Source organism: Ahaetulla prasina, chromosome 11 (assembly GCF_028640845.1).
Source record: "Ahaetulla prasina isolate Xishuangbanna chromosome 11, ASM2864084v1, whole genome shotgun sequence".
In the NCBI taxonomy this organism is placed as follows: Eukaryota; Metazoa; Chordata; class Lepidosauria; order Squamata; family Colubridae; genus Ahaetulla; species Ahaetulla prasina.
In genome coordinates this window covers 10,914,131-10,940,734 of record NC_080549.1, presented here as the reverse complement: position 1 = coordinate 10,940,734, position 26,604 = coordinate 10,914,131, and the positions used below count along the sequence as shown (strand labels likewise).

At 40.7% G+C, this 26,604-nt stretch overlaps 1 protein-coding gene across 2 annotated transcripts in view; it reads right to left on the bottom strand.

Annotated features, from left to right (window-relative positions):
* The window catches only part of DIAPH2 (diaphanous related formin 2), a 415,247-nt gene that overhangs the window by 133,960 nt on the left and 254,683 nt on the right, over window positions 1–26,604 (bottom strand). For both annotated transcript variants that reach the window (XM_058154563.1, XM_058154564.1), the window contains one exon: window positions 19,377–19,512. In XM_058154563.1, coding sequence (XP_058010546.1) covers window positions 19,377–19,512 — 136 coding nt within the window. The remainder of the gene's footprint in view (window positions 1–19,376; window positions 19,513–26,604) is intronic.

Genomic DNA, 26,604 nt, shown 5'->3' with positions numbered 1-26,604 from the left:
TCCAGTCCCACTTTAGTTATGAAAGTCAGCTAGTTGACTTTGGGCCAATTACTAGGAGACGGTGAGCTCTAGTTCAGTCTTAGGCATGATAGCCAGCTAGGCGACTTTGGACCAATCACCAGGAGACTTGAGTTCTAATCCCATCTTAGGGAGGAAAGCAGGCTGGGTGACTTTAGAGCAGTCCCTCTCACTCAGATCAATCCACCCGTCAGGGTTGTTGTAAAGAGAAAAAACAGAAGAAAGGAACATTGTGTGTGTTCATTACCTTGAGCTATTTATAAAAATAATAAATATGAGATATGAATATGTAAAAAGGGACACAGTGGCTCAGTGGCTAAGTTGCTGAGCTTGTCGATCGAAAGGTCGGCAGTTCAGCGTTTTTTTTTTATTTGCATTTATATCCCGCCCTTCTCCGAAGACTCAGGGCGGTTTACACTATGTCAAGCAATAGTCTTCATCCATTTGTATATTATATACAAAGTCAACTTATTGCCCCCAATAATCTGGGTCCTCATTTTACCTACCTTATAAAGGATGGAAGGCTGAGTCAACCTTGGGCCTGGTGGGACTTGAACCTGCAGTAATTGCAAGCAGCTGCTGTTAATAACAGACTGTATTAGTCTGTTGAGCCACCAGAGGCCTCAAGGTTCAAATCCCTAGTGTAATGGGGTGAGCTCCCTTTATATTTGTCCCAGCTTCTGCCAACCTAGCAGTTCAAAAGCACGTAAAAAAATGCAAGTAAAAAAATAAGGACCACCTTTGGTGGGAAGGTAACAGCGTTCCATGCGCCTTTGGCATTGAGTCATGCCAGCCACATGACCACGGAGACGTCTTCGGACAGCGCTGGCTCTTCGCTTTGAAACGGAGATGAGCACCACCCCCTAGAGTCGGGAACAACTAGCGCGTATGTGCGAGGGGAACCTTTACCTTTATCTATGAATATGTAAGTGAGTAAGAAGGCAGAGCTCCTAAGTCCCATCAGGTGACATGCTTAACAGATTGGCCAAATCTAGTTCATGGTAGAACAAGAGAGCTATCTGGTATCAAACATTGTCTATTCCTGCAAGGATAACACAACCCACTTTTCGCCATAAGCAGCTGCCTCGACATGATGTTCTTACAACCTGCGATTGCAATTTACATTTTTCTCGCCACAATAAGTAGGAAGGAATTAAATAATGTTGAATTACTGTATTCCTGCTTTAGAAAACATATAAAATGGAATATTACTTTTTTTAGACTAATTACCAATTTGGTGAAAACTAATTTTCTATTGAATGCTTCCAATGTTTTCAAGTATATTTTAAAAGCAACAGAGAGAAAGGGGGGAAAAAAATGTTAGAAATCCTTTATAAATCGGTCGCATTGCTGTTAAAAGAGGCCCACTTAATTGCTCGTAAAAGCTATTTTCTTAAAGTGGATTTTTCTATTCTACAACGAGGAACTATTCAGAAACTGGAACACTTTGCTCCACTTCATAACCAATGATAGTTTATAGCAATTTGGGAATGAACGGAAGGAGGTATTAGGGTAGAGATCAGATCGGCGCCCCTTTCAATCATACCAAGTTTCTCACCTACATGAATAACAGTATGGATCTGACATTTAATCCATCTCAGGAGCGGCTCAAAGGGATTAAACTAGGTTTGCTTTTCATAAATATAATTTATTGGGAATGTCATTCCTTGCACAATGCAGCAGATGTTTCTGAAGCTTTTCTAAGTCCTGGGAAGCAAGCAATTTCAGCATAGCTCACAGACTGCTAAATTAACCTAATTAAATGTCTTACAAGGCTGGAAACCAAAGGATAGCAACAATGAGATAGATAGACAGATAGACAGACAGACAGACAGATAGATATAGCTATATACCATACATATCTATATGTATTCATATTGTTTTATTTTAAGGCTTAAGAAACTATATCTGTATCTATCTATCTATCATCTATCTATCTATCTATCTATCTATCTATCTATCTATCTATCTATCTAATTTATTTATTTATTTATTTATTTTGTCACAACATCATACAAAAAGATTATATAGTATATAAACATATATGTGAGTAAATATTAGGAGGTATAAGCATATATATATATAGGAAGAAGAAGAAGAAAAACAATAGGACAGGAATGGTAGGCATGTTTGTGCGCTTATGTACGCCCCTTATGGTCCTCTTAGGAATGGGGTGAGGTCAATAGTAGAAAGTTTTTGGTTAAAGCTTTTAGGATTATAGGAAGAGACCACAGAGTCAGGTAAAGTATTCCAAGCACTGATGATTCTGTTACAGAAGTCATATTTTTTGCAATCTAGATTAAAGCGGTTGACATTAAGTTTAAATCTATTGGTTGCTCTTGTATTATTGCAATTAAAGCTGAAGTAGTCTTTAACAGGAAGGACATTACAATAGATGATTCTATGAGTTAAACACAGGTCTTGTTGAAGGCGGCGGAGTTCTAAGTTTTCTAAATTCAAGATTTCAAGTCTGGTGGCATAAGGTATTTTGTTGTTTTCAGAGGAATGGAGAACTCTTCTTGTAAAATATTTCTGGACACGTTCAATCGTATCTATCTACACACACATATATGTATATGTATGTATGTATGTATGTATATAAACACATATAGTTCTACTAATGGTGATAAATTATTTTAAAGCTTAAGAAACTGTATTTCTATCATCTATCTATCTATCTACACACACACAAACACAAACACACTCACACATATGTATATGTATATATATTCGTATAGTTCTACTGATGGCGATAAATTATTGTAAGGCTTAAGAAACAGTATAGACTAGAATACAGCTACTCCTCAACTTACAACCACAATTGAGCCCAAAATGTTTCGTCGTTAAGTGAGACATTTGTTAAATGAATTTTGCCCCATTTTATGACCTTTCTAGCTACAGTTGTTTAGTGAATAAGTTCTCCGAACTACTCAAAATTTCTGCTACCGGTTCTCGAAACTGCTCAAAATTTCCACTACCGGTTCTCCAGAACCTGTCAAAACCTGCTGGATTCCACCCCTGCTTTAACCTAAATAAAAGAGGTTTTATCAGGACAAGGAGCTGTCCTCACGCTCTTGGGAAACCTGGGTCAGAACAGCAGGGACGGGGAAGTAAGTCTTCAAGCCATCTAGAGAAGTTTGAGGAATGTGTGTAGAGAGGAGAAAGGACAGGGAAGAAGCTCAACCTGTGCACTTCCCAGGAAACCTGACAATTGTATCAGGTGTCCAGATTCCATTTCAACATTATCGATCAGCATTTCCTTGACAAATTTCACAACAGAAATCTCAGCTAAGCACCCCTGTTTAATATATTAAAAAAAAACCCCGCTCTCATTCATCTTACACTTAATGCTGAAAGTATTATGATTTCCACTTGACACTGTGATAAACGAAACAATAGGGAAAAAAAAGTTTTCCCCCTATTTATTACAGCATCAAGCGGGAATCATAATATTTTCGGCATTAGCGGTAAGACAAATGATAATGTCTTTATATTAAACAAAGGTGCATTCAAAACAGACAGTGACAAATGGAAGTTTTGTTCAGGGAAAGAAACCAGGATGATGAAAAGTTTTGAAACCGCATCTTACAAGAAATGGTTAAAGTTTCTAGGTAGACAAAACTTAACGGAAAAGGTGATTGACGGGAGATGTGATAGCAGATTTCTGAATGGCCTTATCCTCTAATTATCCTCTAAAAGGGACGTGGTGGCTCAGTGGCTAAGATGCTGAGGTTGTCGATCAAAAGGTCGGCAGTTCAGCGGTTTGAATCCCTAGTGCCGCGTAACGGGGCGAGCTCCCGTTACTTGTCCCAGCTTCTGCCAACCTAGCAGTTCGAAAGCACATAAAAAAATGCAAGAAGAAAAATAGGGACCACCTTTGGTGGGAAGGTAACAGCGTTCCGCGCACCTTTGGTGTTAAGTCATGCCGGCCACATGACCACGGAGTCATCTTCGGACAGCGCTGGCTCTTCGGCTTTGAAACGGAGATGAGCACCGCCCCCTAGAGTCAGGAACGACTAGCACATATGTGTGAGGGGAACCTTTACTTTTACATTTATCCCCTAATTCCCCAGAGTAAGGGACAAGAACCAGAGGGTTAAAGCTACGAGAAATGAAGTTCCAGCTAAATATCAGGAGGGACTCCCTGATTATATGAGCTGTCCATCAAGGGGAAGAATGTATGTATGTAACTTGTGTTCTCATTGATTAGTTGATTGATTGATTAGGTGTGGGTATGTGTTATATAGCCATCTATTTCACGAGTGTGTGTCTGGGTAGCTAACAACGGTTAAACAATATAATATAAAAAATACCCATTGTGACCAATTACAAAGACATTGCCAAAAAAACCCATCCACCTGGAAAAGTAAGACTCAATTAAACAGAAGAGTTGGAAGGGACTAGTTGGAGGTCATCTAGTCCAAGCCCCCTGTTCATGCAGGAGACCTGTACTAGGGATTCGAACTGCCAACCTTTCTGATTGACAAGCACAGTGTCTTAGCCTTCCCAAGCTCCGTGCAAAGGAAGACAGTCAGGTCTTCAAGGTTTTCTGAAAGGTGAGACTGATCAGGGTCAACTTAATTTTGAGTGGCATGGTGTTCCAAAGGCTAATCACCAAGAGACAGTGAGTTCTAGTCCTGCATTAGGCATGAAAAATGTCTGGGTGACTTTGGGTCAATCACCAGGAGATAGTGAGTTCTAGTCCTGACTTAGGAAGGAAACCAAACTGGGTGACTTTGGACTAATTACTAGGAGACAGTGAGTTCTAGTCCTGTTTTAGGAATGAAAGCCAGCTGGGTGACTTTGGGCCAATCACCAGGAGAAAGTGAGTTCTAGTCCTGCCTTAAGCATGAAAACTGTCTGGGTGACTTTGGACTGATCACCAGGAGACAGTGAGTTCTAGTCCTGCCTTAATAATGAAAGTCAGCTGGGTGACCTTGGGCCAATCACTGGGAAATGATGAGTTCTAGTCCTGCCTTAGGGACGAAAGCTAGCTGGGTGACTTTGGGCCAATCATCGGGAAATGGTGAGCTCTAATCCTGCCTTAGGAATGAAAGCCGGCTGGCTGCCTTTAGGACAATCACCAGGTGATGGTAAGTTATAGTTCTCTCTCAGCTCATAGCGTCAGGCTCAGGTGACAAGCTGGTTGACGAACTCCTGTTGCAACCAATGGATCAATATATTGATTTTTTTAAAAAGGGTGGAGGGGGGGTGGAAACACCAGGAAGTATAAAACCCAACATATTTTTTAAAATTAAAATAGGACACGTTACCCAAACCTAAACAGGCAAGCATCTGTTAAGATTGTAAAAGAATGTGAATCCTTCTTACGTCTCAGTGAAAAGACTTGACTGCAGGGTGGTGTGTTTTGGGGTTTGTTTGGGATGGGGAGGAGGAGGGGTTCAGGAATGCCCTAAATTGAAATGTTCAAGGTTACTCCAAGGAGATCCTTCGGAGTGGACGGCTGGGTCTCCTCCTGGGTTTCTCATGTTTTAAAACAAACCAAAATGTTAATTACACAGCACCACAAATACAGTCAGGAAGGGCAATCTGGGACTTGGGTCCTAATCAAAAATGGATATATATGCAGAAAGCTTGAGAACACAGGGTGACCTATTAATACCACACATACTTTACAGAGCTATGGGATAATTAATCTATGCCACTCTAGACAAGAAAAAAAAAACCACAGGTAATCATCTTGATATATTTTTCTCCCTTCCCAGTAAATTATAGATGAACAACTAAATACTGACGGCCTTCACAATATCAGGCAGAGGATAGCCATGGATAAGATTATAACACAAATGTTATTTGCAGAGTTGGAAGGGACTTTGCAAGTCATCTAGTCCAGTGATGGCTAACCAGACCTAGTGCTCAAAGCACACCTGAACCCTCAAAATGCAATGCATGTGTGGTCCCTGTACGGTAAAATTGAATGGGATAATAATATTATTTTAATCAGGTCTCAAAAGTTGTACCATAACATAAGCAAGAGAGAGAAAAGAGAGGAAGAGAGAAGAGAGAGAGAAGAGAGAGAGAAGAGAGAAAGAGAAGGGGAGAGAAGAGAGAGGAGAGAGAAAAGAGACAGAGAGAAAGAGGAGAGAGAAAAAGAAGAGAGAAAGAGGAGAGAGGAGAGAGAAAGAGGAAAGAGAAGAGAGAAAGAAAGAGAGAAAGAAAGAGAAGCGAAAGAGAAGAGAGAGAGAAGAGAATAGAGAGAAAAGAGAGACGAGAGAAAGAAGAGAGAAGAGAATAGAGAGAAAAGAGAGACGAGAGAAAGAAGAGAGAGAGAAGAGAAAGGAGAAAGAGAAGAGAGAGAAGAGAAGAGAGAGAGAAAGAGAAGGCGGGGGGGAGGAACCTGCATAAATCTTCAGGACTACAGAGGTATTTTTTTTTAATTTCACAATATTCTAGGCTCATTAAATAAATGAAAGGAAAGAACTGGAAGCCAACACAAAAATATCACCTAAAGGTTAGCTGCATGACATATATTTTTTTTTAAAATGTTTGGCTCCACGATATAACAAACATGTCAGCAAATGTTGCGAATCCTCTGAAAAACATCAAAATAAGCATAGCCCTTCCTTTCTGTCATTTTCAACTTTCTGTATCAATGCAACAATATTGAATATTCTGTTTCCTTTGCCTGTTTCCCTGGAGATAAGAAATTAAAAGTGCAAGGATGCATTCCTGAAACACTGCTACGCACAGTAATATATTTATATTTAAGTATTTTTCTAGAATTGCAGAGAAGGATTATGTAATATTTTTTTAAAATGAAAATGGTGAACTCTATTATAGCTGGGTTTTAAAACATTTGAAACCATATGCCAAGGTCTTTTTTCTTTTTTTTCGAATTTTCTGTAAAACACTTTGAGAAGTGGAAGTCATATCTATCTGGCAGAATTAACCATATGAATGCAGTATAAGAGAGCAATGCTGCGGCTTTTAAGAATGCAGTAACATGAGAAAATCAACTCATATATATATGTAGGACTTTGGTTATTCGGGTTTTCTCCTGCGTAAAATTGGAAGTGTCTTGGCGACGTTTCGACGAAGTCTCATTCGTCATCTTCAAGCTTCGTGCTCCTTGCTCCCATATATTTATTTATTTTCTGAGGTTTTTGCGGGTGTTTGTATGTAGGTCTTTGGTTATTTGGGTTTTCTCCCACGTAAAATTAGAAGTGTCTTGGCGATACTATAAAATTTTAAATCCTGTGGACCACTAATATGATCTGTGTGTAATGACTGGCTGGGTGAGCGTGGCTAGGTGGTCATGTGACTGGGTGGGCAAGGCCAACTTGATGTCACTCACATCGAGGGGCGCCTCGCCAGTCTCTACTCGCCCCTCCCCTCCCAGCCACTCCTTGCCTTCCTGCCCGGGCTCCTTAGGGCCCCAACAGGAAGCACCTGTTGGAGCTAAGCAGCCACCATGAGAAAGAGTTGGCAAAACAGCTCAGTTCAAATTAGACCTGACCCAGAAGAAGGCTCAGTAGAAGCACCTCACTGAGGACTATGAGCCTAGGCTTTCCAAGCAGAGGGAAGACCTGGAAAAGCCAGGTACCGGCACCTGGAGGCTCAGCGGCTGAGATGGTTAGCCAGTTCCAGGCCATGAGGCAGTCCCACTGGAACAAGTCCCTCCAGCTCTTTGCCACCAAACCTTCCCCCCAACCTTCTCCCAAAGCCCCAAACCAGGAGGCTGAAGCAGACCCCAAGTTGGAATTTCTGCCCCCCTCCAACCTACACAAAAAGACCCCGAAGGGAGAGACTCTCTGCAGCAATGCAAACATTCATTGCATGTATCTTTCCCAAGGGCCGTAGTTTGAGGACCCCTGATTTAGTGCAATATAAAAAAATGAAAATAATTTTTGTGCGGACCACCAAAATTTTCTCGCGGACCACCAATGGTCCACAGACCAGCAGTTGGTGACCGCTGGATTAGAAGACCTCCAAGATACCTTCCAACTCTATTATTCTGTGTTCTGTTCTACGTAACTCATTGCTTAGTATTTACGTGGTATATCATCAGACTGAAGATACATTATAAACCCTACAGTCAGTTTCCAGAATCTTTAATTAGAAGATTTAGATTAGAAGACACCTATACATTTATGAGTTTCTTCTGATGCCGAGCATCAAATTTATTATTATTTTTTAACCGGGAAAACTTCACAGTGTTAGGAAACATAGAAAATAATGATTTTAATTGGGCAGGATGCATTTTAAAGTTTCATTTCTAACATTATCATTTTTCCCTTGATTTTATTGCTTGAGGGATCACTTCCTTCTGTCTGTTAGCATATGACTCACAGTGTCCCTGAATGACATGTCCCACTAAGCCACTATTTTGGACCGACCATCAAATATTCCTAATTTTTTTTTGAAATTACAAAGAAGCAGAGCTAGAGAGAAAAATGGCTTTTCTAGCGGGGGGTTGTTGTTGTTTTTTTGGTCAGTACTGGCTTAGAAAAAAATTTCTTTTTTTTTTCTATCTGCCAAAAGAATTGCAGAAAAAAAGCTTATTCCTCAAATTATGTATTAATATGACATGTATACACAGATGCGTTATAAGGATCATATATTATATATTAAACATTGGAGGGTACTTTGCAACTCACTGTCAACTTGAATAAGAAATAAAGAAGTTAGAGTGAGCCAGGTTGACTCAAGAAGTTGGTGACAAGTACCGTATTTTTCAGAGTATAAGACGCTCCGGAGTATAAGATGCATCTTAGTTTTTGGGGAGGAAAATAAGAGAAAAAAAAATTCTGCCTCTGCCTACCAGCATCCATCAGTATTCATCTGGTTAGCATCCTGTCAGTGTGTGAGAAAGTTGAGGGTTATTTCGAAACTGAAACAGTATTTGTTGTGTGAGTAACTAGGAGACAGCCAGGACCCTGAGCGTGGCTTAGCTCCTTAGTTTAGCTCCTTAAATTTCTCCTTAGTTCTAAGTTGCTTCTCTCCTTGATTAGTTTCCACCCATTGCTTCTTGTCCTGCCCTCAGGTGCTTTGGAGAATAGCTTGACTCCCTCTTCTTTGTGGCAGCCCCTGAGATATTGGAACACTGCTATCATGTCTCCCCTAGTTCTTTTTTTCATTAAACTAGACATACCCAATTCCAGCAATCATTCTTTATATCTTTTAGCCTCCAGTCCCCTAATCATCTTTGTTGCTCTTCTCTGCACTCTTTCTAGAGTCTCCACATTTTTTTTACATCGTGGCGACCAAAACTGAATGCAGTATTCCAAATATGGCCTTACCAAGGCCTTATAAAGTGGTATTAATTTCTCACTGTGCTCCTAAACTCATTTATTATCCGTATGCATTGCTAAACTGAATATGTGCTTTCTCCTTTTGGATGGTTTTACCACAACCTTAATACATGCAGCAACGTTTTATAATGTTCCTACATCCCAACCTTGCCCTTGAAGTACCTTGAGCCGGACTCATTCCTCAGAGGTGGGACAAACAGGTATCGAGTAAAAGGTGTTGAATAGAGACAGAATTTTTAAAAAAACACAGCAATTACTTCAAGGACTTAGTGTAAGGGAAGAGCGTTCAAAAGATCACAGTGCTTGGAGCACAAAGCAAGGTATACAATATTTATATGGTGCAGTACTAAATAGAAAGGCTCAGGTTGTGCCCTGGTCTTGTGAAGTTAGCTGAGATCATGATGACCTTACAATAATGGCCGAAATTGTGGAAACCTTTTGGGAAAAGTGTATTTTTGAGATTTGATGGCTAATAACACCACTTTTTTGGGGGGTCTATGTGTGTTTAAAGATAATCCTATTCCACTGCTGGAATGGCCTGGGAATAGCCCAGACATTAACCCAATTGGAAATCTATGGAGCTGACTAAAGAAACTGGTTTAGTCAGAAGCGACCCAGCAATAAAACCCAGTGAATAGAAACAATCGTTCAATCTTGGTTTCACATGATAACAGCTGCAGAACTCAAAGACTTGGTTCTCTCCATGGGAAGACATTGTAAGGCCATAATTCGTAGTAAATGTGACCCAACTTAGTATTAACTGACATGATAATAATTTTTGTATATGTCTTTCTTTCTACTGTGTTTCACTTTTTTTCTTTATACTGTAACTGCTATTCTAATAGTAAATCCTTCATTAAAGTTATTGCATTACATTCTTGATTAAATTATCTTTCCATCGATATAAAATTTTACGGTACTACTAAAAAAAAAAGTGGTGTTATCCTGTTTCCCCCAAAATAAGACATCCCCTGCGTGGTGAAATCCAACTTTTTTTACTACCAGTTCTGTGGGCGTGGCTTGTTGGGTGTGGTGCGGCTTGGTGGGCATGGCAGGGGAAGGATACTGCAAAATCTCCATTCCTACCCCATTCCAGGGGAAGGATACTGCAAACTCTTCATTCCCACCTCACTCTAGGGAAGGATACTGCAAAATATCCATTCCCACCCCATTCCAGGGGAAGGATACTGTAAAATCCCCAATCCCACCCCACTCCTGGGGGAAGGATATTGCAAAATCCCCATTCTACTCTGGGGCCAGCCAGAGGTGGTATTTGCCAGTTCTCTGAATTACTTAACATTTCTGTTACTGGTTCTCCGAACTGCTCAAAATTTCCCCGACCGGTTCTCCAGAACCTGTCAGAACCTGCTGGATTTCACCCCTGATAATAAGCCCAATCGGGCTTTTGAGCGCATGGCAATAAGGCCAAGCGCTAATTTCATGGTTCAAAAAAAAATAAGACAGGGTCTTATTTTCGGGGAAACACGGTATTAGCTAGTTTTAGAAAATACGCTTTTCCCAAAAGGTTTCCACAATTTTGGCCACTACTGTATGGTGGTGGAATGGAATGGTTTCTTCACCCATCCAGAGTAGCATGACCTTACCCTCAGAAATCATGTTTTAGCACCTATTGTGCCTCGTCCTCCCTCCTCTCCTCAGCCAGGCCCCTCCCATCTCCTGCCGGGCCTGCTATCAGATTCAGAGTCTGATAATGAAGAGGAATGGCCTGGCATGCCTCCAGCCCCCAGCCCTGGCCCCATGCCTGGAGGGAATGTCAGGAATGAGCAAAAAAACCTCACTCACATGCAGCCATCAGAGGAAGTCAGCCACGGATTGGAATTGCCCGGGCCTGCTCCTTCTGACCCCTCCCTTTCTCAAACAGCAGAAGACAATCTAAAGTGGGAGGATCCTCGCTTCCGGAGATCTGAGAGGCGATGTCAGCAGAAGGAAGGGAGGGGCAGGCCTGGATAAGTGCTGAGTCATGGAGCCACACCCCATGACCTATATAAAGGACCAGCTTGAGTCAAGCAACTTTGAGTCAAGCAAAGTCTCATTTAGTTTGCTGAAGTCACACCTTGGATTCCTGCCTGCCCTGAGAAATCTGAAAGGAATTTGGCAAAGCTGCAGAGGCTTCTTGGCCACGCTTGATACAGACTTCCCAGACCCGGTCGTCGGAGGGGGAGTGGGATACGACAGCACCCTATCAAAACATCATTCGTCCTTGTGATGTTTCAAGACTTTTTTCCCCCTCTCCTGTAATCGATTATCATGATCAATGGAAAATCAAAGGATGTCCAAGCATGCGGTCATTGGAGCGCTATAAACCAGATGGTTTCGGGTGCAGCACAAAGGCATTTAGATGTCAGATGAAAGAGTCTGTAACTGTGCTTCATACATTGCAGAGCTGCATTAGTTACCTAGATCTGTCAAGGGAAGTTAAAACGGATGGATTCCTCTCTTTTAACAGCAATTGGGTCTCTTTACCCTGGATTGTTAATCAGAAGAACAGAATTAACTCTGCTGCACGAAGTACAATGAAGCTATTCACATAATACAATTTTGAATATTAATAGACATGGGCTTAGGATTTAGCGATTTGGATGCTAATGTGTTTTCCGAGGCAAAATAACTTGACATGCCAGATAGCCGTCAATCCCCCAATAATAAACTCACTCTATTATGTTCATCTGTGGTAAGGGAATGTTAATATACCTTTCAAAACAATTAACTCAACGCTAATTTGTAAGTGAGGTAGCTCATTCTTCCCATTATTCTTATGCCACTAAGTTTACAGGTGATTTTAATTGCCATGGTAATCAGTGATAATGAAGATGTAAATTGTTTCTGATTAAGTACTATTTGCATCAAAATGTTTTCTAATACATTTATTGCATTAACGCCTGTTGCTATTGTGGGTGGCCCCGGTTTCATTCTACATACTTATGTACCTCATAAAGAAATGTGATAACTGAATAGTTATAGCGGCTTAGTTACGCATAAGATTATAGATTCGTATTGGATTGAATGCAGACTTGTATTCACCAGGTACGTAACAGCAATATACATTTCTTATATTCTTGCCATAATTCAAAGTGGAGTAAAAAACCAACAACAATTGACTTGTGATCTGAATTAGTAATAGCAATAGCACTTAGATTTATATTCACAGTGCTTTCTAGCCCTCTCTAACCGGTTTACAGAATTAGCCTATTGCCCCCAACAATCTGGGTCCTCATTTTACCGATCTCAGAAGGATGGAAGGCTGAGTCAACATTGAGCCGGTCAGGATCGAACTCTAGACTGTGGGCAAAGTTAGCCAGCAATAATGCATTCTAACCACCGTGCCACAAGGGCTCCTAACAGCAATGGCATTTAGACTTATATACTGCTTCATAGTGCTTTATAGGCCTTTCTAAGAGGTTTACAGAGTCAGCATATTGTCCCCAACAATCTGGATCCTCATTTTACCGACCTCAGAAGGATGGAAGGCTGAGTCAACCCTGAGTCAGTGAGACTTGAACTGCCGAATTGCTGGCAGCTGGCCATCAGCAATCAGCACAAAAAGTCTGCAGTACTGCATTCTACCCATTGAGTCACCAAAGCTCTTACACTTCTTATTGTTCTTTGCACCCTCAATGTTTTCGGTATGCAAAGGTAAAGGTGAAGGTAAAGATTTCCCCTGTCCAGTTGTGTCCAACTCTAGAGGGTGATGGTTATCTCCTTTTTGGGGGCGAGGGAGTTGTCCTAAGACCCTTTCCATGGTCATGTGGCTATATAGCATGATTATAGGCCAAGGCACACAGAATCCTGTTACCTTCTCGCCAAGGTGGTACCTATTTATCTATTCGCATTTGCATGCTTTCAAATTGCTAGGTGGGCAGGAGCCAGGAGCAGGAAGTCACCCCATCATGCAGCTCTCAGGACTTTCCAGCTGACAAGCTCAGCGACCTTAACCACTGAGCCATCATGTTTCTACTTTTGTTATGCAATGAAAGGAAAATGATAACCAGAGGAGCGTTTCTTAACCTTGGCCATTTAGGAAACTTTAACTTCTAAAATTCCCAGCCAGCTTCAATTCCCAGAATCCCCCATGGCTTGCTGTGGAATTCTGGGAATTGAAGTCCACACATCTTAAAGTAGGCAAGGTTGGGAAACACCGACTTAGAGGAATATGGTTGATGCGGGTCTATTTATGTACACATGATTAGTGAATTACCATATTTTTGGACTATAAGACACACCGGTGTATGCAACGCACCAAGATTTCAAAGAGATAAAGAAGAAGAAAAAAGTTTTTGCCCTCCCCGGCTGTCAGGAGCAGTCTGCAAGCCTCCCAAACCATCTGTGCGTGCCGTTTCTGCAAAAAATGGGCCAGTTTATCTCAAAAATGGGATGCGCAGAGGGTTTGGGCGGCCTGCAGAATGCCCCTGGGGGCTGAGGAGGGCAAAAACGTGACATGTGGGAAGTTTGGGAGGCCAAAAACGGGGCCGTTTTTCATGAAAACAGGCCCATTTTTCACAAAAATGGGGCGGACATGGGGTTTGGGAGCCTGCAGAGTGCTCCTGGGGGTTGAGGACGGCAAAAATGCCCCCGTTTTTGCAGAAAAGGGGCCCATTTCTGGCCTCCGAAACCCTCTATGCCAGGGGTCTCCAACCTTGGTCCCTTTAAGACTTGTGGACTTCAACTCCCAGAGTTCCTGGGAGTTGAAGTCCACAAGTCTTAAAGGGACCAAGGTTGGAGACCCCTGGACCAAGGTTGGAAACCCCTACTCTACGCGTCACATTTTTGTCCCCCCCAGCCCCCAGGAGCACCTATTTTTGGCAAAGACAGGATGCACAGGGCAGGGTTTCAGGAGGCCAAAAATGGCTGTATTCAGTGTATAAAACGCACCAACATTTCTACCCCCTTTTAGGCTTATACTCTGAAAAGTACGATACATTACAGAGAGTAAGTATGTATGGCTTGTTTGGCGGGGAGTGGGGGAGTACGTGGAATGAACTAAAGGAAGTGGTCAGAACTTGACTAAGCAGAGTAATATGCATGGCAAAATGTGATCATCTAGCCTTAAAATTCCTTCCAATTGTTGGAGGGATCTACGCAACATTAATTTAGAAGTAGAAGGGAAAAATGTGAGTGTAACTTTGCTGAAGCTATCAAATATACAAACTTACTGCAGCAAAGCAGGAATACAAACACATACAATTTTTTAGAAGCTAAAGAAAAAAAACACAAACCCTTAAAATAACACAACACTAATTGCCTTGCTGAATAATAGATTACAAACCAAAGATGTACCTTTAAAAAAAAAAAAAGACAAACCCAAAATAACAACCTATGCTGATTTTATGGTAAAGATATAAGTGATCCGTTGAAGCCCTAAGGAGTCCCACTACCTCAATTCACACTCATTATGTGATTTATTCTGATACACAACTAATATACCTTGGCATCTTGTATCACATTTGTCAAGAGAGAAATATTGCTTTTTTTTTTCTTTCACTCTCACTGAATCCCATCAGATTTGCTCACTGGGTAGAAAAGGACAAGCTGCAGTCACACACTGTGCATTTTTTATGTGTTTTATGATTGGGATGGATTAAGCTGTGCTTCACCATGGAGCTGAAATGATCACAGAGGGAAGGACCAGCAAACTGCAGAGTTGAAGTAATCTCTCGTTCAATCTCATTCATATTTGTGTCATCTCTCTTCTCTGTTTCGGAAATCCGATGGGATGGAGAAGAAAGCATTTCAACTGTGCTTTGCAACTCTGCAAAGCGGAGATATTAAGAGCCTATAGATTCGTTCCTCTGCCTTCCTCCTCATACCCTCTCTCGGCGAATGCCCTTGTGCCACAATACAGTGGCAGTTCAGTTACCCAGCAATTTCAGCCTGGCTTCCTTTAGCGTATCCAATTGTCAATCTGCACCGGAGCTGGCAGCTAAAACAGGTGTGGTATTCACTTACTTTCCCTACCGATCCGCGCATGCGCTTTGCTTGCTTGTGCGCATGTGCCCGGCCTCAAAAACTGCCTAAATAGGATGGCATAGAGCCGGTGTGGGTGGGTGGGGGAGGGCAGACACCCCCCCCCCCAGTGATTTCTGCTACTGGTTTGGGCAAATCGGCCAACCTAGCAGTTCGAAGGCAGGTAAAAAATGCAAGTAGAAAAATAAGGACCACCTTTGGTGGGAAGGTAACAGCGTTCCGTGCGCCTTTGGCATTCAGTCATGCCGGCCACATGACCACGGAGACGTCTTCGTACAGCGCTGGCTCTTCGGCTTTGAAACGGAGATGAGCACCGCCCTCTAGAGTCGGGAACGACTAGCACATATGTGCGAGGGGAACCTTTACCTTTTATACACACACACACACACACACATACACATACACACAGAGGAATTATTGTGTCTGTCATTTGTACCTCTATAACTGTCTGGTTCGGTTCTGCAACCCAACAAGAAAAACACAGACTTCAGAGGATAATTAGAACTGCAGAAAAAATAATTGCTACCAACCTGCCTTCCATTGAGGACCTGTATACTGCACGAATCAAGAAGAGGGCCGTGAAAATATTTGCAGATCCCTCGCATCCTGGACATAAACTGTTTCAACTCCTACCCTCAAAACGACGCTATAGAGCACTGCACACCAGAACAACTAGACACAAGAACAGTTTTTTCCCGAAGGCCATCACTCTGCTAAACAAATAATTCCCTCAACACTGTCAGACTATTTACTGAATCTGCACTACTATTAATCGTTTCATAGTTCCCATCACCAATCTCTTTCCACTTATGACTGTATGACTATAACTTGTTGCTGGCAATCCTTATGATTTATATTGATATATTGATCATCAATTGTGTTGTAAATGTTGTACCTTGATGAAGGTATCTTTTCTTTTATGTACACTGAGAGCATATGCACCAAGACAAATTCCTTGTGTGTCCAATCACACTTGGCCAATAAAATTCTATTCTATTCTATTCACAGTGTTTTTCTGCCGAAGGACCTGTCTGCCCCAATGTGGGAGGGAGCAAACTGCTTCCCTTTCACCTTTCAGCTCCAATCCAGGAGCCCTCAGGCAGCCGCATTCACGACAAGCCATTTTATACCAAATATATATTTGCCGATAAAGAAATAAAGGGAGACTAGTACAGATCTATTTCAAGCTTTTTAGCTTTTATCAGCTAGCCATACCCTTACTCGGATTCAAACTTGAATCCTGTATCTCTCGAGAGATTGTCCATCTAGAGCAGGGGTGTCAAACTTGATTTCATTGAGGGCTGCATCACGGTTGTGTTTGACCTTGGAGTGGCAGGGGTGGGCGTGGCCATGGTGGGCGTGGCCATGGTGGCGTTTGACACAGGCTTAAGATGCATTTTTTCCCCTTCTCTTCTTTCTTTCCACAGTTCTTTACTACCGCCATTTTCCTATCTCTTCTACCAGATATGACTGGCAAATATTTATTACTTATTCTTCATACTCCACTAAACTTTTTATTTCTAAATTTATACCCCATTGTTTAATAACAAATTGCTTTTCCAGGCAGAAAAGCTATTTATACTATTGTATGTTTATTATTCAACTAATAATAAAAACACAATAGCGTAAATAACCTGGTAACACAAGAACTAACAGCAGAGGTAAACAGCAGAGGTCAATTATAGATTGCTGATTGTAGATTAAATGGACCTACAGTATGTAAAATCTGGCATTAAACAGTAGTATTAACATAGGATGCTGCTTGTTTTCTATCCAGGTCAGGTACTTATATGAGGCCACATAATTGTAATCCAGTGCAATCCAGTCCTCCTGCAGCACTCTGCCAGCCAAACATGGGCTGCGCGGAGGCTCCGTGTACTGATCCTTTGATATTTCCAGACTGGCTCTACGGGCCAGATTTAAACACCCTGTGGGCCACATCCGGCCCGCGGGCCTTGAGTTTGACAACCCTGCTCTAAAGTAAGGACAGTCTCCAAACTGCAGAAGAAAAGGGTTCACTGCCACCCTCCCTTTTGGAAAGAAGCTTGCAAAATAGGGATCATTTAAAAAAACAAAACTAAAAACAATACAATTGCATTTTTAAAGCAAAAGGAATGGGTGAAGCTCATGTAACTCAATACAAAAGACTTTAGAAAAGACATTAAACAAATAGCGCTAAGGCAACGAACGTGGCATTCAAAAAGAATTGTGGAAATGTTTAGAAAGAGTTGGTTCCTTGTCCTTAATAGCCAGTTAACTGTTCTTAGTTGTTAAATGTATTTATTAAATGAATATGCTGTCCCTCTCACCTATAGGGCTATTCCAGTAAAAGGATCAACATATATATATACATATATACATATGTAGGTCTTGGCATTTTCGGGTCTTTTCCCGTGTAAGGTTGACAGTATCTTGGTGACGTTTTGACGAGGTTTCACTCATTATCTTCAGGCTGGTGTTTTCGGCTTTGTGCTTCTTTGCTCACAGAAGCACGAAGCCGAAAATACCAGCCTGAAGATGATGAGTGAGACCTCGTCGAAATGTTGCCAAGATACTCTCAACCTTATATGGGAAAAGACCAGAAAATGCCAAGACCTACATACCTATACCCGTGAAAACCTACAAAAACAAATATATACATATATATCTACATATACACGTGTTTCCCTGAAAATAAGACCCTGTCTTATATTTTTTTGAACCGCAAAATAAGTGCTTGGCCTTATTTTCAAGAATGCCTTATTATTTTGGGGCGCATGGAACAAGACGGGGATCCTTTTGCCGTCTTACCTGATTTCCACCTGTGTTTCCCTAACACAGACAAAATGGAGTGGACCGGCTGGGCATGCGGTTTAATATTTTCAGGGAGGACTTATTTTCAGAGGGGGGCTTATTTTAGTGCATGCGCTCAAAAGCCCGATTGGGCTTATTATCCGGGGAGGTCTTATTTTAGGGGAAACAGGGTACACACAGACACACATGTGTGTGTGTTTGTGTGTATGTGTGTGCGTCCATCCGTCCCCACGGGACATCATCCCCACAGAGATAAGATGGCTCCCTCCACTTCAACACCTTTTTGCAAGACCTGATTTTGCCAGCGGGCCTGGGGACCACAGAGTGGGACACTGAGTTTATTGATCAGAAAGGTCGGTAGTTCCTGGGGCGGTTTGAATCCCTAGTACTGGTCTCCTGCGTGAGCAAGGGATTGGCCTAGATGACCTCCAAGATCCCTTCCAAATGGCTCATTTGATGGTTGTCACCAAGAGGAGGGAGGGGTTATTGCAAGGGTGAAATGCTGCCTGCTGTATCCAGCTCACGGGAGCCGGTAGTACTGGCAGCGAGCAGTTCAGAGAGCTGGTAGTGCAAGCGGCGGGAGGCTCCCCCACCAAACCGGGATGTCGTCACGTCCCAGTTTTGACCATCTGCGCATGTGCAGATGATGGCGTGCGGGGCTCATGCACATCAGCAAGCCGGTAGGAAAGGTAAGCCTGCCCACAATCACTGAGATTGAGTTGAGCGACCACATAAATTTACTTATTAAATAAAATTAATAAATACAATGTATTAAATTATTAATATTTAATAATTTAAATATTATTTAAATATTATTAAATATTATTAAAGGGCCTCTGGTGGCTCAGACTGGTAAGACAGTCTGTTATTAACAGCAGCTGCTTGCAATTACTGCAGGTTCAAGTCCCACCAGGCCCAAAGTTGACTCAGCCTTCCATCCTTTATAAGGTAGGTAAAATGAGGACCCAGATTGTTGGGGGCAATAAGTTGACTTTGTATATAAATATACAAATAGGATGAAGACTATTGCTAACATAGTGTAAGCCGCCCTGAGTCTTCGGAGAAGGGCGGGATGTAAATGCAAATAAAATAAAATAAAATAAAATAAATTAACAAATAAACTGGAATCAAGGAGATGGACAGTACAGGGATGAAACCTTCTTCTTACCATGTGAACCACCTCCAGAGGTCAGTGGCCCCTTGGGCCCCAGGCTAACCAGCTGAACCAGGATTTGATACCCTTCCTGAAGGCCAAATGAATGAGGGCGTTTACTGAATTCTCCAATCTTGCTCTGTCCACATCCGCCTTACCTTTATTCATGTCAATCAGCTGCTTTTTCTTCTTCTGCCGTTCCAATTTTTCACGCTCTGCTTTTTCTTTGGCAAGTTTGGCCCTCTTGGTTTTTTCCTCCATTTCTCTTCTTTTATGGTTTTCCTTCAACGCTTCCTGTATTAATCATAGCAAACACAGGAGTTTGTTTATGCAGAGAAAATCGAGAGGAACTTTGCCTCTTATAGACTTGGCTTGTATACTTAAATTGCCTGGAGGGGAGAAAAATATATAGCATAATGTCACCTTTCAAAGCACCAGGAGGATAACTGCTTTTTTTTTTTAATGAAACAACAACAAGCTTGCTTCGTTGTTTAAATCTGATAACTTACAAAACCAGTTCAGGCCAAGAACTCCATTGAACAAAACAGTTAAATCCAGATAGAATGAAATTAAATGAATAATAGACTTTTTAATAGGTGACATCTGAGCAGTTAGAATAGAATAGAATAGAATAGAATAGAATAGAATAGAATAGAATAGAATAGAATAGAATAGAATAGAATAGCAGAGTTGGAAGGGACCTTGGAGGTCTTCTAGTCCAACCCCCTGCCCAGGCAGGAAACCCTACACCATTTCAGACAAATGGTTATCCCACTTCTTAAAAACTTCCAGTGTTGGAACATTCACAACTTCTGGAGGCAAGTTGTTCCACTGATTAATTGTTCTAACTGTCAGGAAACTTCTCCTCAGTTCTTAGTTGCTTCTCTCCTTGTTTCGTACCCACCCGTTGCTTCTTGTCCTGCCCTCAGGTGCTTTGGAGAATAGCTTGACTCCCTCTTCTTTGGGGCAGCCCCTGAGATATTGGAACACTGCTATCATGTCTCCCCTAGTCCTTCTTTTCATTAAACTAGACATACCCTGTTCCAGCAACCGTTCTTCATATGTTTTAGCTTCCAGTCACCTAATCATCTTTGTTGCTCTTCTCTGCACTCTTTCTAGAGTCTCCACATCTTTTTTACATTATGGCAACCAAAACTGGATGCAATATTCCAAGTGTGGTCTTATCAAGGCATTATAAAGTAGGATTAACACTTCACATGATCTTGATTCTATCTGTGATTCTAGTTGAACAAGGGTCTTGCTAAATAGGGATATACTTCACCATAAATACAAATAGGGATACACTTCACTTCATAAGGTGGGTGTTATACTACAACCACTCACAATCCACTGAAACCTGGTGTTTATCCGGAATAGACTCCATCTGGAAAACTATATTTTGAAGTTATGCCTGCCCAACAGGGAAGTAAACAGAAGCACGAAACAAAATGTATCAAACAGACTTACATCCTTAGGAACATACTGTAAGGTTAGCTTTATTTATTTATAGATTTATGATTTGCAGAGATAACTATGATGCAAAAGAAATAAAAGGGACCAGTCCCAGAAAAAAAAAAATCAGCTTGCTTATTGTAACGATCAGCCTAACCTGACCAATATTATTCTATTTCTACAACTTTTTAACATAAAAAAGTTTATTAGTATTTTCTTGGATAGTTGGGAACACCTGAGAAGAAGTAGCAAGATGGATGTGAAATGAAACAGATGAGATCAAAACAATATTTCACTATGTCGTCCTCACATCCACACATCATCCTTAGTGAAGCATGCAAACTACTGTCTGCATTTCCTGCGTCGGATGAGGAGAGTACATCTTTCTCCTTCTGTCCTGGCCATCTTTTACAGAGGCAAGATTGAGAGCATTTTAAAAAACTGCACACCTGTTTGGTTTGCTGGCAGTAGTGCCTCGGATAGAAAGTCCCTACAGAGAGTGGTAAGGACAGCTGAGAAGATCATAGGAAGCTCACTTCCTGGTATTCAGGATGCTGCTTCTAAGCACTATGTGCTTAGAGATCAAAGCATTGTGAGAGACCCCACACACCCACTTCACTGTCTATTCCTGTTGCTCCCACCCTGGGAGGAGGTTTCAAAGTATTTCTAGCAGAACTACTTGATTCTGTAAGAGCTTTGTTCCCTATACCATCCGTCTCGACAAACTCACAAGATCTGTTTATCTCACCATGTACAGATATACATCCGAACTAGACTGTGTTGTTTCTCTTTGACATATAATATATGTGGCTATCTGCAGAATTCTGTATTTATCTGTATTTATTTATTTATTCGTTTATATTATGTAGTGTATATTGGAGGTGGTGACCCTCTGAGAGCTGTATGCAACAAAATTTCATTTTAGCGTATGCTGATTAGTGTACATTTAAAGTGACAATAAAGTTATTGTTCTGTTGTGTTCTGTTGTTCTGTGCTGTTGTTCTATTTCTATTTCTCTTTCTCTATATAGAAAGAGATTTTAACACTTTGTTCTTTTCAACAGTTTCGCGTCGGTAACCAATACTTATACATTTTTTCTCCCTAATCCTAAATGTATCTTTTATACATATATTTCTAATATTAATTACTTTATTTACATATATACATAGACATAAACATGTAAACAATTCCTTTCAACAATTTTTGTTTCCTCCTATTTGTTCTTATATTTCTACTCCTATTTCAACCATTATTTAATCTTTCCTTATCTTTTTTCTTTTTCCTCCAACCATTTATACCATTTCTCCCATACCAGGTAATATTCTGTTTCCTCTTTATCTTGTATCTCCTTCGTAAGCTTATCCATTTCTGCACATTCCAAAACTTTTCTAATTACATTATCTTCGGTTGGTATTTCTATATCTATATCTATACCTATACCCTAACCCTAACCCTATTTTTATTATTTCTATTTCTATTATTTCTATTCCTATTTCACTCTACTCTACTCTACTCAATTCTATTCTCTATCAGAATTAGAAGCCCAGTACCTAACGACTTTTTACCTGCCAAAATGAATTATAAGAGATAGCGAAACATTAATGAAGCAAGCATTTAATCTCGGAGCAACTTTTTGAACTTCATAAATTTCTTGCTGGCACTGGCAATTACCAACCTTAACAAATGTTTGCTTTTGTTGTGTTTTTCCTTTTCAACAACCTTCCTATACTTTTTGCGAATTACTGTTTCCAAAACTGCCTTGGGCAAGTTAGACAAATGTTGTGCCCGCTGCCCACTTGTCAAAGGGGTCTTTTGGGGTTGTTGTTGTCGCCGTTGTCATTTCAATCAAAAGCTGGGAAGGGGAAAGAGGCTGTGAAATGATTTCTACACCTATTCCACAGGATGTGCTTCATGTCTTTTGGTTACACAAAGAGATCTGAGAGCACAATGCAGGTTATGATTAACAAACTGTATTGGATAAAAGACAGTAAAGACTGTATTGGATAAAAGACAGTAAAGAACTGGAACTATTGAGATATTATTATTTATTTTTTTAAAAAAAACAGCTAACAGGTCTTAAATTATGGGCATCACTTGGTCTGGTATCCAGTCTGGTGGGAAATGTAAGAGTTGCAATAATAGCACTGAAGGAGTTGATCGATCTATTCTCCAAGTTCAGGATTTGTATCACTGCCCTAAATTAATTTTGATGGCATATGACCGTGATGGCACACGTGTCAGAGGTGGCACACAGAGCCCTCTCTGTGGGCCCATGTGCCATCGCCCCAGCTCAGCTAGCTGGTTGTCGGGTTTCCGAGGCGCATATGCACGCCGGCCTGCTGGTCATTGTGTTTCTGAGGCACGCATGTGTGCTAGTCAGCTGATCGTCGGGTTTCTGGTGTTCTGGGTTTGTCCACTCTGTTCCTAAAAGGTTCGCCATCACTGGCATATGAAGTCAGCACGCCGAATGTCCCTTGACAGAAAAGGCATGAGAGCCGATGAATGAGGGCTGAAGCCGAATATTCAGATGTGCATACAAAATCAATAAAAACGCAGAGTGTTTCCGTTTTTTAAAAAAAGCCAGATGACATCCTTATCTGCCCATTTTCATTTCGTTTGACATTTTTCTTTTTTTAAAGATAAGGGGCAACAAGAAAAGGATCTTTTTTTTTTTAACTAGCCCGTTTTGTTCTTTAGCGTAACTGGGTGACAGTAAGTGTTCCTTTTCTAAAGCAACACCTACTTTTCTGCAGAAAGTAAAGCTTGCACTATTAACATTACATAACATAACATAATAACAGAGTTGGAAGGGACCTTGGAGGTCTTCTAGTCCAACCCCCTGCCCAGGCAGGAAACCCTACACCATCTCAGTCAGATGGTTATCCAACATTTTCTTAAAAATTTCCAGTGTTGGAGCATTTACAACTTCTGTAGGCAAGTTGTTCCACTTATTGATTGTTCTAACTGTCAGGAAATTTCTCCTTAGTTCTAGGTTGCTTCTCTCCCTGATCAGTTTCCACCCATTGCTTCTTGTTCTACCCTCAGGTGCTTTGGAGAATAGTTTGACTCCCTCTTCTTTGTGGCAGCCCCTGAGATATTGGAACACAGCTATCATGTCTCCCCTAGTCCTTCTTTTCATTAAACTAGACATACCCAGTTCCTGCAACCGTTCTTCATATGTTTTAGTCTCCAGTCCCCTAATCATCTTTGTTTAATTGTATAAATCCATAATAAATACTGATTTTCCCCAGGAAAAGTAAAAAAAGAAAAAGAAAATCTATTAGAGTGAATACATAATAAATTCTACATTGTATACAAACATCTTTGGCAGGGAAAAAAAAAAAGTAAGTTAGCAGGTTAATTATGTTTGCTGATATTCATTCTACTTTGATAAATATTAAGAAAATGATTTTGTTTTGTTTTGTTGGCAGCATAAAGTCTCTGCAACTTTACTTTTTCTATAGCAGCAGAAACAGAAATCTATTTTCCTGGTTCGGGTAGAAGATTCATGCTGGAAGATGCTAATTAACTGTTAATTGAAGCACATTAATGAGAAGATTAGCTTTTGGTTCTATGCTTTAGGATAGGAATAGACAGTTACAATTCTGCCAGTCAGAGTTTTCAAGAGGTTTGTATGTCTGTGTGTGTCCATGATGGTTGTCTGTCTGTCCAAAAAAAAAAAAGTCAATTATAACTATAAAAAGTACAAATTAGAAATGCTTGGGGAAAAAAAAAAGAATCAGCAAGTTGTGTTAAGCCGATCCAGTTAGCATGTCTGTTATGGCAACTGATTTCTGCAGGTTAACAATAAAAAAGAGATGATGAAAGTATATATAATAAAATGGTAATTTTTCACTTTCTAATAAGGCGCCAGGAGAAAAAAGGATTAAATGAAAAACAAATGAAAGGGGAAAAAAAACTTTGTCACGGCAGATTTGCCATGCAGAGAAAAATAATAATAAATGAACAAGGCGTCTAAGTAAGGACTATTACTGAAGTTACTGACTCGTCTAAAAAATAAAGTAGTGGATGGAGGGGAAATGAAATTAAAACAACAACAACAGGTTTTTAGGAACAGTTGCTATCTGCTTAATAAGTCAAAGGGTGAAAAAGTCTCTCTTTTTTTTTAAGACAAAAAAATATCTTTTATTTTCAATGCAAAGTCTATCTGAGACCTACTCTGACTTAACTGAAGGAAGAAATGAATCTTTTGCTTGAGAAATTAGATTTTTAAGGCAAGTTACATGATAACAGAAGGACTTCAAGTGGAGTGGTGAAAACAAGATTTAATAGTCCTCTTGTTTTAAAACTAAGGAGAATTTAGAACTAAGGAGAAATTTTCTGACAGTGAGAACAATTAATCAGTGGAACAACTTTCCTCCAGATGTTGTGAATGATCCAACACTGGAAGTTTTTAAGAAGAGATTGGATAACCATTTGTTTGAAGTGGTGTAGGGTTTCCTGCCTAAGTAGGGGGTTGGACTAGAAGACCTCCAAGGTCCCTTCTAATTCTCCTCTCCTCTCCTCTCCTCTCCTCTCCTCTCCTCTCCTCTCCTCTCCTCTCCTCTCCTCTCCTCTACTAGGATTCACTAAGTTGACTTTGTTATTTTGCCACTTCACCACAAATAAAACATAAGTGAGTTTATCACACATCACAGCTATTTTTTCAAGTCCAACAAACACACACTGCCTTGATTGAGATGAGAACTGCAATGATAAATTATTAAAATTATGAAATCACAAATCTCTTTTGGTTTGAAGCATGCGGTTTGTTGCAAAGTAGATGCGCAATCACACTCAAGACCAATTGTAGTTCTAAACGCCATGTTTGATATTTCCGAATCAATTCCAACCCCCATTTCTACCACTACTACTAATAATTGGAACAGCTAATACCCTGCAACAATACTTTTAATAATATGAAAAGGTTCATGATTTACTTAGGGCATCCGTCAGAACCCTGACAAAGAAAAGTTGTAAAATGGGACCAAACCCGCTGAACAAATCTCTTGCTTAACGGCAGAAATTGTGGGCTCAATTGCAGTCGTAAGCCAAGGACTATCTGTATAAGATAAGGAAATGTCTGCCCTGTTGCCAGTCGTTGCCTCAATACAATTCCCTTCGCACGGTCACTCATGCCCTTGTCACTTCCCGCCTGGACTACTGCAATGCTCTCTACATGGGGCTCCCCTTGAAGAGCACCAGGAGACTTCAACTGGTCCAGAATGCGGCTGCGCGGGTAATAGAATAGAATAGAATAGAATAGAATAGAATAGAATAGAATAGAATAGAATAGAATAGAATAGAATTTTTTATTGGCCAAGTGTGATTGGACACACAAGGAATTTGTCTTGGTGCAGATGCTCTCAGTGTATATAAAAGAAAAGATACGTTCATCAAGGTACAACATTTACAACACAATTGATGATCAATATATCAATATAAATCATAAGGATTGCCAGCAACAAGTTATAGTCATACAGTCATAAGTGGAAAGAGATTGGCGATGGGAACTATGAAACGATTAATAGTAGTGCAGATTCAGTAAATAGTCTGACAGTGTTGAGGGAATTATTTGTTTAGCAGAGTGATGGCCTTCGGGAAAAAACTGTTCTTGTGTCTAGTTGTTCTGGTGTGCAGTGCTCTATAGTGTCGTTTTGAGGGTAGGAGTTGAAACAGTTTATGTCCAGGATGCGAGGGATCTGCAAATATTTTCACGGCCCTCTTCTTGATTCGTGCAGTATACAGGTCCTCAATGGAAGGCAGGTTGGTAGCAATTATTTTTTCTGCAGTTCTAATTATCCTCTGAAGTCTGTGTTTTTCTTGTTGGGTTGCAGAACCGAACCAGACAGTTATAGAGGTGCAAATGACAGACTCAATAATTCCTCTGTAGAATTGAATCAGCAGGTCCTTGGGCAGTTTGAGCTTACTGAG